Source organism: Narcine bancroftii, chromosome 8 (genome assembly GCF_036971445.1).
Source record: "Narcine bancroftii isolate sNarBan1 chromosome 8, sNarBan1.hap1, whole genome shotgun sequence".
Lineage (NCBI taxonomy): Eukaryota > Metazoa > Chordata > Chondrichthyes > Torpediniformes > Narcinidae > Narcine > Narcine bancroftii.
Genome location: NC_091476.1, coordinates 67,193,529 through 67,206,008, shown reverse-complemented (window position 1 = coordinate 67,206,008; position 12,480 = coordinate 67,193,529). Strand labels below are relative to the sequence as shown.

The 12,480-nt window shown below is 52.0% G+C and overlaps 1 protein-coding gene across 1 annotated transcript; it reads right to left on the bottom strand.

Moving 5' to 3' along the window:
* Positions 1–311: 311 nt before the first annotated feature.
* LOC138741769 (barrier-to-autointegration factor A-like) lies at positions 312–2,500 on the bottom strand. The gene is made up of 3 exons (XM_069896056.1): positions 2,334–2,500; positions 1,411–1,556; positions 312–567 (listed from the first exon to the last, which is right to left on the bottom strand). The coding sequence occupies exons 1-3, from the start codon at positions 2,377–2,379 to the stop codon at positions 421–423; spliced, it is 339 nt and encodes a 112-aa protein (XP_069752157.1). The 5' UTR covers positions 2,380–2,500; the 3' UTR covers positions 312–420.
* Positions 2,501–12,480: the final 9,980 nt, after the last annotated feature.

Genomic DNA, 12,480 nt, shown 5'->3' with positions numbered 1-12,480 from the left:
TTTGGGGCGCCAGGAGCTCGGATGGGTGGGCAGCCAGGTCAAAATAATAGGGGGTTATATAGAAAATACGCTATTTTCGAGTACAAGGGTGAATGTTCCTCCACACAGAGAATGGTGAGTGCACGGAATGTGCTGCTGGTAGCAGGAGGCAGGAACAATAGGATCGATTGGATAGAGAAAAAAGCAGGGGTATGCAGCAGGGAAAATGTAGGCAGTGGTTGGAGGTGGTTTATTCGGCTGGCACAACACTGTGGGCCGAAGGACCTGTACTGCGCTGTAGATTTCTATGTTCGCGATGAATGCAGCCACCATTTGATCGCACCTTTATTAACAAAACAGCTTATAATAACATAAAAATCTGAATGACTCCCCAGCAATCGGAGAACAGTAAATAGCGATGAGTTATCGACAGGATATCGTTCAGAGGAAGGCGTCGCACCACTCCCTGAGGCATCGGTAGCAGTCCTCCGACTGTCTGCTCCCTGCAAAGCACACCTGCCTCAGCCATGACTTGAAGGTGGCCTTATCCTGCTTCAGCAGCAAGAACTGCCCCAGGACATCCTTGGCCTAATGCAGGAGAGGGGAACAGGATTACAGTGTGCCAGGCGACCCCGGGGTGAACGCGGCTGAGGTAATTGGTGGTGGAGACTGGTGACTTCCCGCCCCACACCCAAAGATGTTCCTCACGGGTCCTGGCCGATCCATCCTCGGGCTCTTCCCCGAAGTCACTGCGAGACTGGCAGCCTCTGCAGGAAGACGAGCCGGGTTCCAGGCTCTTGGTTGGTGTCCACTGGTAGGGGGAAAAATCCCCATCTGGAAACCACGATGGTTTCACCAGCCAGTGACCATGTTCCCTTCCCGCACCAGCAGCCTGTTCCTTGTCCCAAACTAAGTCCTCGTTTCCCCACCCACCGTCCCGGCACCAGGACCCGTCCCATACTGAGACTCCATTCCCCTGTCTCACACCAGGATCCTGTTTCCCGTCCTATATCTGAACCCTGTCCCCCCCCCACCCCCACGTCCCCACACAGGGATTCTGTTCCCCCGTCTCACACCGGGAACCAGTCCCAAACCAGGACCTCATTTTCCCGTCCTGCACCAGGACCCCATGCCTCATCCCACAACGGGACTCTGTTCCCCATCCCACACCGGGATCTTATTCCCCGTCCCACCCTGGAATCATGTTCCCCCATCCCACACCAGGACCCTAGTCCCATGACACACACGAGGATTCTAATTCCCATCTAGAACCCCTCCGTCGGACACTTGCCTCTCCCTCCCCACCTTTTGTTAGGAACTACCCATCCACTCGGATGTCCCCTGCCACGCACCACCACATGTTAGGGACAATAACCTCAGCCCTCGTCTCCTTCACCCCCTCCCCAGTGCAGCCTTCCTCCGGCACTTCACCTTGCAGAATCCCTTCTCCTCCAGGCGTCCGCCTAGGATCACTCCGATCCCGGCCAGCTCCCTCACCGACTTCTCCTTCATCGGCTCCAACACAAAGTTCTTGTGCTTCTGCGACGTGGTGGGGACATGGCAGATGGGCTGCTTCCCTGGAAGTCACAGAAAGACGCTACTTAAACGGCCAAATATTTTGGCCTGTGCAATCCGTTAAGCCGCATTTGGGGATGAGTTTTTCTCCCTGTGGAAAAACCTTTACTAAAACTCTTCATCATCTTCCCTGATCCAAAGGCGATTAAAATTCCTTGTCTCTGTTCCCAAATTTCTTTGGACTGAGAAGAGGATTGTTCCCCATCCAATGGAAACCACTGCCCACCTCCATTGGGAGTTCTTTGACATTTTGCTGGGCTCAGTTTTAACAGCTGTCAGCAACCAGAGCTAGTGAGTGTCTCTGATTAGAGCAGGCAGGATAACCGACGCAGCTGAGGGAGCTTCAGTCTGTCTGACCTGGGAGTGTGTGATGGGACGGTGGGGAGGGAGTGTGTGATGGGACAGTGGGGAGGGAGTGTGTGATGGGACGGTGGGGAGGGAGTGTGTGATGGGACGGTGGGGTGGAGTGTGTGATGGGACAGTGGGAGGGTGTGTGTGATGGGACGGTGGGGAGGGAGTGTGTGATGGGACGGTGGGGAGGGAGTGTGTGATGGGACGGTGGGAGGGAGTGTGTGATGGAACGGTGGGGAGGGTGTGTGATGGGACGGTGGGAGGGAGTGTGTGATGGGACGGTGGGGAGGGTAGTGTGTGATGGGACAGTGGGGAGGGAGTGTGTGATGGGACGGTGGGGAGGGAGTGTGTGATGGGACAGTGTGGAGGGAGCTTCACTCTGTGACCAATAAACACCAAAAAATAATGATCTCTTCCTTTCTCCTCACCTTTGTCCGTGTTTCCATCAGTGAGAACAGAACTTCTCAAATCCATCTCTGCTTCCCAGAGACCTGAGCTATTCTCTGCAGACTTGTCTCCTCTGGTTTACCTTGGGAGGGGGTGGAAGGACCCCCACCACCCTCATTAACTGAGGTCAGCCATTGTGGCATCAGAGGCATTGTGACCTCTCTCCCCAGTAATGAAAGGACCTGAAAAGTGGGGGGGGGGGGGGGGGGGGGGGGTGGGAGATGTGAGTTGTCATTTCCAGAATAGGGCAAGATGAAGATGAGAGAAACAGAGACAGAGTCGGGGGAGGGGTGGAGGGAGAGAAATGGGGAGGTAGAATGAGGGGAAATTGGAGGGGAATGACAGACAGAGGGAGTGAGAGAGGGGTAGAGGAGGGCGAGAGAAGGGGAGGATGTGAGGGGGGAGAGAGGGAGAGGGGAGGAAGAGGGAGGGAGGTAGGGAAGGAGAGAGGGAGGGAGGTAGGGAAGGTGGGTGGGAGGATGGAGGGAGAGAAAGGGGAGGTAGAGTGAGGGGGAAATCAGAGGGGAATGACATGGAGAGAAGGGAGGATGTGAGGGGGAGAGGGAGGTAGAGGGGAGGGAGGGAGAGGGGGTAGGGATGGGGAGGGAGGAAGGGGAGGATGTGAGGGGGAGAGGGAGGTAGAGGAGGGGAGGAGGAGAGGGGATAGGGAAGGAGAGGGAGGGAGGGAGAGAAGGGGAGGATGTGAGGGGAGAGAGGGGAGAGGGGGAGGGAAGGAGGGGAGGGAAGGAGGGAGGGTGAAAGGGAGGTAGGGAGGAGAGGGGAGATAGGGAGAGGGGTTAGGGAAGAGAGAGGAGGAGGGGAAGGTAAAAAGGAGGAATGAGAGGGGAGGGAGGGAGGAAGGTAGAGGGGAAGGAGAGAGTAGATAGGGAGGGAGGGAGGGGAAGGAGAGGGGAGGGAGGGAGGTAGAGAGATAGATGGGGGAGGGAGGGGGGGAGGGGAGGGGAGTCAACTGCCTGACCTGTTGACTGCCTCTCACATTTTTTGTTTCTTGTTTCTCCAACTGTGATCTCGAAAACTCGGGAGTTGGCAACACTTGGAGCTGGAAACTCCACTGACCGCTGGGTGTCCGCTGGCTCCACTCTGAACCGGTTCAAAAGTCCCACTTAACGGAGCGTGGGGGGGAAAGGGCACAGCAGGCACTCACATCTCAACGACTTTTATTTATAAAATGTAACAACAGCGTTCAAAACTCAGCACAAAATGGGAGCGGGAGGGAGGGGGTTGGCTGTGGATAAAACAGTGAGGGGAGGTGGGGTTGTCATTCTTCAAGTAGCTTGACTCAACGTGGCGCTTGGCGTGGAAATGAAGCAGCGTTACTGTGCGCCGTTCTGTGGGTCCTCTGGCAGAGGGGGTGTTAGGGAGGGGGCAGCAAGAGAGGGGAAGGAGCGAGAGAAGGGGAGAGGGGGAAGAGATAAAGGGGAGCAAGGGAGACAGAGGAGCGAGGGGGAGAAGAGGGTAAGATTAAAAATGGAGACTCTAATTTAGGCCATTTCCAGGACAGGTTCTCTGCAGTGGAAAGAGAGGACTTGGGTGGGGGGGGCCGCCATGGGGTGAATATTCCTTCAAATGTTTCTGATTCATAGCAGTGAGAAGGTGCATGGGAACCCCAAAGGGAAGCTGGGTGAATCATCTTCACTGTTAAAAGTTGTCTGGGGGCAGGACAGGAAGGCAGCTGGTGGAGAGAAGGGATCACAGGGAAGGCATCACACCACTCTCGAAGGCAGATGAGGCAGTCGTTCGATTGCTTGGCATTTGCCTGCACACTTCTTTCAGCCAGTCCTTAAAGAGATCTTCATTCTTTCTCAGGACCAGGAACTGGCCGAGCACCACGTAGGCCTGGGTGGCGGGGGGAGAGAGGAGAAAATGGGAGGGGAAAGTTAGGGAGAAGGAGGAGAGAGAGATGGGTTGGGGAGAGAGAGGAGGGAATGGGGGAAGAGGAAGGGAATGGGGGGGTAAGAGGAAGAGGGAGGAAAAATAAGGTGGTGGAAAGAGGGGAAGAGGAAGAGGAGGGCAGCGAGAGGAGGAATGGAGCAAGGGAAGGGAGAAGAGGAAGGCAGGGAGAGGAGGGAGGGAGAGGGGAGGAAGTGGAGGAGTGGGAGAAGGAGAAGAGGAAGGCAGGGAGGAGGGAAGGGGAGAAGAGGAGGGAAGGGGAGGGAGGAAGTGGGGGAGGGAGAAGAGGAAGGCAGGAAGGGGAGAGTGAGGAAGGGGAAGAAGTGGGGAGGGGAAGAAGAGGAGGGAGGAAAGAGGAGGCATGAGGAGGGGAGGAGGGAAGGGGATGAAGTGCGGGGGAGAAGAGGAACGTGGGAGAGAGGAGGGAATGGGAGAGGAGGAAGGAAGGGGAGGGGGAGAAAGGGGGGGAAGGTGGGAGGAGGAGACAGGTGGAGGGGGAGAGAGAGATCAGCACACAGCCCTTGAAAATGACGCAGTGCACCGAACTGTTTTAAAAATCCCAGGGTTAAATCCAGGGGTTTTCCCCACCGGGGTGGGCGAGTCTTACTCACATCCTGTTGAAGAGTCTCAATCATTGACACAAATGTGAACCAATTTGGTCGGAATCATCTGGATATTTTTCAAATCATTTTACAAATGTTCAATTCTGGCGCACAAGCCCGCGCTGCCCATACGTTTTCGAAGGGTGGTAGGAGGCCAGAGCCCCCGGAGGAAAACCCACACCAACAGTGGGAATACGTACAAACTCCTCACGGGATTTGGACGCCGGTCACTGGAATAGGCCTGCATTAAACTCGCTGCAGGACGGATGGATACAGCAAACGGGATGAGCTGAGGAGCTTTTTTCATGCCGTCTGCTGTCAGACAAGTGCACACTGTTGTCACGGACTGGGGGTGGCCTTTCCAAACAAGAGGCCCTGGTCGCTGGGATGGGGCTCCCATGGTAAATCTGTGGTCCCACTCAGCAAGCTCGCCGCAGGCAAGGGGGTTGGGACCAGTTGTCAACCTTAACGAACTGGAATGCTGCAGAGTCGACACAGGAGACCAGGCCGTCAGCCGGGACTTTATTCCCACCGTGTGGGAGATCGGACAGGCTGGAACTTTATTCCCACCGTGTGGAGGTCGGACAGGATGGGACTTTATTTCCACCGTGTGGGAGATCAGACAGGCTGGGAATGTATTCCACCATGTGGGAGGTCGGACAGGATGGGACTTTATTTCCACCGTGTGGGAGATCCGACAGGCTGGGAATGTATTCCCACCATGTGGGAGGTCGGACGGGCCAGGCAGAGTGAATGAGGTTTAAGTGGGTAATGAAACAATTTGGACTCATAATTCGGGTGAATGCCCCCAGCCTTTCTGCCAGGGTAGACAATTCTTGAACGAGAGGAATGGGGCCCCTTTCATTCTGACAGTGAATCATATCTGAATTTTTAAAAAGTTTTAACATACGGCACAGTAACAGGCCATTTTGGCCCATGAGCCCGTGCCATCTAATTTACACCCAATTAACCTACAACCCTGGAACATTTCTGACATTTCACAGGACGCTGGAGAAGTGGGGCATTCAAAGGACATTTGTATGTGCAGTTGGGTTGAAAAGGCTTTGCAGGCCTTGAATTCCAACTCGGCCAGCACGGAATGAGTTGGGCCAAAGACCCTGTTCCACACTCTGCGACCTGCGGGGGTTCGTGGTGCGAGGAGGATGGAGATTGGGGAGGGATGGGACACAGAGGCCAGGAAGGCCCAGTGACCGCAACGTCGGGAGCGTCGCCAGACTTTACCCTGTCGAAGCCTTGATCCTCCAACTTGCGGCCGAGGACTTCACCGATGCCGGCCAGGGACCTGACGGACTTTTCCCCCATGGGCTCCGCCACAAAGTTCCGGTGCTTCTGCGACGTCGACATCCTGGCCCACCTGCTGTGCCTGGCCAGGGTAGAGATGGAAGAGTCAGCCTTTTGTGAGGAGGGGCTCAACCTGCTTCAGTGCACTTCTGGAAGGGGGAGGGGGGTGGGTGGGGGGAGAGCCTAGTGCAAAGGGAAAGGTGCGCAGTTAATGGTTGGAGTGGGGATATGGGATGATGCAGAGGGATCAGGAATCCAAGCCCATAGCTTCTCAAAAAGTGGCCACTCCAGTCGATCGAGCGAAGGTGGCATATGGCATGTGTGACATTTTAAATTTTTAAAAAATAATCAAGACACAGAGCACAGTAACAAGGCCCTTTCGGCCCACAGGCCCATGTCGCCCAATTTACACCCAATTGACCTATAACCTATAACCCCCGGTATTGTTCGGACACTTGGCCACATTCTACTCCCACCTCAGACCCAAAATGTTGGTGATGTATGGAGATCTTTGCTGTATAAAGTACACTTTGACCTGCTGAGTTTCTCCAGTGTTTTTACTACAATCCCCCTCCCCCATGTCTTTGAAGGGTGGTAGGAAACCCACGCAGACACGGGGAGAATGTTATAAACTTCTTGTGGACAGTGGCAGATTCCAACCCCAGCCCTGATCGCTGGCGGTGTGATAGAGTCATGCCAACTGCTAAACCAGGGGTTTTCTAACTTTTCCCTTCCCCTCACATACCTCCTTAAGTATTCCCTATGCCACAGGTGCTCTGTGATTGAAAACTTGGCCGAATGGTGCAACGACATCCACATCACACTCAATGTCACCAGAACTAAGGAGCTGACTGTTGACTTCAGGAAGGGAACGATCCGGTGATCGTTGGGGGATCAGAGGTAGAGAGGGGGAGCACATTTAAGTTCTTGGGATTCGTTCTCTCGTTGGATCTTTCCTGGACCCAATACACCAATGGTATCATGAAGAAAGCCCGTCAGCACCCTAACTTCCTCAGGAGTTTGTGAAGATACAGTACGACATCAGAGACGCTGGCAAACTTCTACAGAGGTGTGGTGTAAAGTGTGCTGACCGGCTGCATCACGGTCTGGTATGGGGGAACAACCAATACTCCATGAGCGTAAAGCCCTGCAAAAGGTAGTGGTCACAGCCCAGGGCAACACAGGCAAAACCCTCCCCACCATCCAGAACATCTACAGCAGTGGTTCTCAACCTTTTACCACTCATATCCCACTTTAAGCAATCCCATCAGTGCTCTGTGATTAGTAAGGGATTGCTTAAGATGGTGTATGGATGGAAAGAAAGTTTGAAAACCACTGTTTTCAGCGTCCCTCATTGACTTGTTATGTGCAGTTTCACAACTCCAAAGCAAATGGGCCAATGACAATTTTTCTCAAGCAAAATATTTCCGTAACAATCGGGACTAGAGCAGTGATTCTCAACCTTCCCTTCCCACCCACATCCCACCATAAGCAACCCTTCAGTAATCACAGAGCCCCAATGGCAGAGGGATTACTTAAAGTGGGATGCAAGTGGAAATAAAAAGGTTGAGAACCGCTGATCGGCGGGGAATGCTGCCGTCAGAGGGCAGCAGTGATCATCGAGGACCCACACCACCCGGCACACACTTATTTCTTGCTGTTGCCTTCAGGAAGAAGGTCCAGGGGCCACAAGACTCGCACCCACCAGGTTCAGGGACAGCAGCTCCCCCTCCACCACCAGACTCCTCAACGACAAACTCCATCAGGATTCTTGTGAACTTTATTGATTTTTCTTTTGTGTTGCACAGTCAGTTTGTTTACATTCGTTATCCTGTTGACAGTTCTTTTATTTGTTTACATGTTTACGCTGTGTACAGTTCATTTTTTGCACGACCAATTAGTGGTAGATCTGCAGGATAAGGAATCTCAGGTATGTATGTGATGTCATGTATGTACTCTGACAAGAAATCTGAAATTGATCTGATTATGTAAGGTTGTTTGTGAGTGGATAGAATAAGTTTGAAAACCACTGCACTACACTTAACCGTGCCACCATAAAAGGACTATTTTAATTTGGACATACTGCATGGTTACGGGCCCTTTGGGCCACGAGCCCACTGCACCAATCCACCTACTAAACCCCTCCATCGATCTTTGGCAGTCAGAGAGTCCAGGGAAAACCCAGGCAGAGAACGTGCAAACACCAAACCCACCCCCACTTTCCTCCCCACCCACAGAGTTCGTCTGCCCTCCTGCCCTTCTCCACCTCTTGCCTGAGCTTCTGCCCCTCCCCCCTCCCCCCACCAATCACGCACCTGCCTGCATCGGGGTGCGGAACGAGCTGCCGGAGGAAGTGGTAGAATGGCGGTTTGCAAAATATTGGGGTGGGTAGATGAGAGTGACAAAGATAAAGATGCCTAAACAATATTTTGGGCTTGAGGTACGAGCAAAATGTCGGCAGGGGCCCAACCAAAATGGTGGTGGGGAGGGAGAGGAGCACAGGCCCAAGGGCAGAAAGTAACAGGCAGGTAAGGGAGGGAAGGAACACTGGCAAGCAGCGGGGGGGGAGAGGGGTGAGTGGGATGGCTGCAAATGGTGAAGAGCTAAGGGAAAGGGAGGGAGGACAGGGCCAGCAGAATCCGGAGGTTGACGTTAATGCCGTCTGGTTGGATAGGGCCCAGACGGAAAATCAAGCGTTGTTCCTCTGATTTACGGGTGGTCCTGACAGGAGAGCAGAGAGGATCCTTGGAGTCTCCCATATTCATGGGAGGCCATGATCTACTGAAATCCTCGTCAGAAGAGGGTTGAAGAAATTTTCACAGAGCTGGGTAAACAAGATTCTAGTTACAGCCACATGAATATGCAGGTAGAGAGGGATAGAACCACAAACAGGCCCTTCTCGCCCATGCCAAACTCTTGTTCTGCCTCATCCCACTGTCCTGCACCCAGTCCATGGCCATCCCATCCATGCACCTGTCCAAATTCTTCTTAACACCAACCCTAACCCTAAACATTAAAATTGAGACTGCATTCACCACTTCAGCTGGCAGTTTGTACTCGACCAAAGAAAAATTTAGGGATGCAAATAACTAATTTTGTATCGTGTTCAGTGCAGACTTCGTGGACTAGAATCTTGTTTACCCAGCACTGAGTCAACCCTCTTCTGACGATGATCCCAGTAGATCATGGCCTCCCATGAATATGGGAGACTCCAAGGGTCCTCTCTGCTGCTCTTAAGGGCCAGTGGATAGACCTCCGCTCCAGTTCTCGCAGCAACCACATCCATCTTCCCCCCCCCCCCCCCCACCAAGCCTCTTGCCCCTCAGTTGGACCTGCGCTCGCTGGTCTGAGGTCCTTCAGCCGCTGGGGAGGAGTTCCCTCCCACCCGCCCCTCTCGCTGGGCTGTGGCCTCCAACAGAAGGATCGCAGAGTTTCACCTTCAGCGCAGGCAGGACACGTTTGACAGCATTGAAGTGTCCCCCCACCCCCCCAACTCACCTGAAGCAGAACGATCTGAACCTAGCGGTGAGGGAGGAAGGCTGATCCCAAACAGGTTCACCGTCCACAGATAATTCAAAGGATGTTTGTCAGACCCCTGCAACACAGAAAGAGGCCATTAAGAGTTATTTAAAATTACGAGGGGCATAGACAGAGTAAATGTAGATAGTAGACTGATAGTAGGATCAGTAGGTTTGCAGATGACTTTGTGTATGGTGAGGGGGGCTTTCAAAGCTTGCAAAGGGATCTGGACCAGCTGGAAAATTGGACTGAAAAAAAATGGCGGGTCTGTAGCACTCAGGTCCTTGCCGTCTAAAAAGGCGCCCAGTGTAAATGGCCACACGGGCGGTAATTATGTTAATTATTTTCCCGATATTGCAGGCATAACTGAGGAGTGCGGTAGAAGAGAGGAACAGAGCCTGTTTCCCAGGGCGGGAGCAGCAAACACCAGATAATGTCTGTACAAAGTGAAGGGAGGGTTGTTTAGGGGAAACGTCAGGGATAAGTTTTTTTTTACACACAGAGAGTTGTGGGTGTCTGGAATGCCTTGCCAGGGGTGGTGTGGTAGGCTGGAACATTGTGGGCATTTAAGAGACTTTTAAACAGGCACATAGATGAGAGAAAAATAGAGGGCTATGGGGTAGGGAGGGTTTCGGGTTTTTTTTTGGTAAAGTTTATACAGGTCGGCAAAATCAAAGGGCCTGTACTCTGCCGTAATTGGGTGACCTTCCATAAACCAGCAAACGAGTAATATTTAGAACAGACCGCAAGAGGATGACAGACATGCACAGTTATTGACACTGGGGGAAAAAAGAAATCGAGAGGTTTCAATTATTTCTCAGTAACAAATAAGACGAATCTTGTTGAATTTTTTTGAAGAGGTGACCAGAAAGGTTGATGAGGGTAGAGCAGTAGATGTGGTCCATCTGGATTTCAGTAAGGCTTTTGATAAGGTTCCACTTGGAAGGTTGGTGAGGAAGGTTCGGGCACCAGGGATTAATGTTGAGATGGTCAGATGGGTTCAACAGTGGCTGGAAGATAGGTGCCAGAGAGTCATGGTGGACAACTGTCAGGATGGAAGCCGGTGACGAGCGGTGTGCCTCAGTGATCAGTGTTGGGTCCCTTGTTGTTTGTCATTTACATTAATGATTTGGATGATGGGGTGATAAATTTGGTGAGTAAATATGGAAAAGATACAAAAATAGGGAGTTATAGATAGTGAGGAGGGTTTTCAGGGACTACAGAAGGATTTGGACTGTTTGGGAGAGTTGGCGGAGAGGTGGCAGATGGAATTTAATGTAGATAAGTGTGAGGTGCTTCATTTTGGGAAGAATAATCAAAACAGCACATAGGCAGTGAAGGGGAGGGCGTTGAGGAGTGCGGAAGAACAGGGGATCTTGGAATAACGGTTCATCGTTCCTTGAAGGTGGATTCTCATGTAGATAGGCCAGCTTTTGGTACACTGGCCTTTATAAATCAAAGCATGTAATATAGGAGTTGGGAGGTGATGTTACGTCCGTTCAAGGCATTGGTGAGGCCAAGTTTGGAATATTGTGTGCAGTTCTGGTCCCCAAATTATAGGAAAGATATCAATAAGGTAGAGAGGGTGCAGAGATTTACTAAAATGTTGCCTGGATTGCAGTATCTAGAATACAGAGAAAGATTGAGTAGACTGGGTCTTTATTCATTGTAGAAGGTTCAGAAATTATGAGGGGGATAGATAGAGTAGATGTGAATAGACTCTTCCCCTTGAGGGTAGGGGAGATTGGAATAAGGGGTCATAAGTTAAGGGTTAGGGGGCAGAAATTTAGAAGTAACATGAGAGGGGGCTTCTTCACTCAGAGAGCGATGGGTGAGTGGAATGACCTTCCAGAGGAGGTGGTTGCACCAGGGTCAATTCATTTAAGAGAGGGTTGGATGAGTACATGGATGTGAGGGGACTGGTTGGTTATGGAGAGGGAGCAGGTAGGTGGGACTATTTCACTTAAATCGGGAAGGACTAGAGGGGCCAAGATGGCCTGTTTCCGTACTGTAATTGTTATATAGTTATTATATGGTTAAAAAAATCTCTATCACTGGATTACAAGTGGTTGGCAAACCTAAAGATGTGGAAATCCCTGGACTGGAAGGCCTTTGGTGCTGAGGTCGATGGGAAGTGGGTACTGACATTGGGGAATGTGAGCTGTGATCTACCAAAATTCCGTGTGTTCTGGGGACTTACCAGAGGAACAGAAAAGCAGAAATACATCAGAACGATCAAAGAAATGGAGGTAGAGCAAAATAGAAGTGACTGGATACACATGGAAGCATTTTGAATGCTGGAAGTCCTGGAGTAGATGTGGCAAAATTGTAGGGGAGTCAAGGACAAGAAGACTGAAGGACACTCATTTCTTCAGCCAGAGGGTGGGGAACCTCTGGGATTTGCTTCCACCGGCAGCCATGAAGTCCTGGTCGTTGGGTGTATTTAAGGAAGAGATCGAGAGGTGTCTGAATAGTCAGGGTATTAAGGGTTATAGGGAGAAGTGAGGCGAGTGGGAGAATGGATCAGCAGAGAAGACTCAATGGGCTGAATGGCCCACCTGAGATGAGGGGGACAGGAGAGGGCAAGGGTAGGGAATAGGGGGAAATTTGAGAGGCAGAGAGCTGGTCTCACTCCATTCCAGAAATGTCCACCAATACCATCTCATCCCCAACTTTACTCCTCCCTACTTCCCACAAGTTCCTCTCACTCCATTCCCATCCATCCCTCCCATCACCATTCTTTCCTCCCCTCTCCTTCCCTCCACATCCCCTCCCCTCTCCTTCCCTCCACATC

Bases quoted from the DNA above. Each gene is read 5' to 3' on its own strand.
- LOC138741769 (XM_069896056.1), bottom strand. From the start codon at position 2,379: ATGGATTTGAGAAGTTCTGTTCTCACTGATGGAAACACGGACAAAG. The intron at 1,557-2,333 runs GTGAGGAGAAAG...TGTGACTTCCAG, and splicing joins TGATGGAAACACGGACAAAG to GGAAGCAGCCCATCTGCCAT. The intron at 568-1,410 runs GTGAAGTGCCGG...CTCCTGCATTAG, and splicing joins AGGAGAAGGGATTCTGCAAG to GCCAAGGATGTCCTGGGGCA.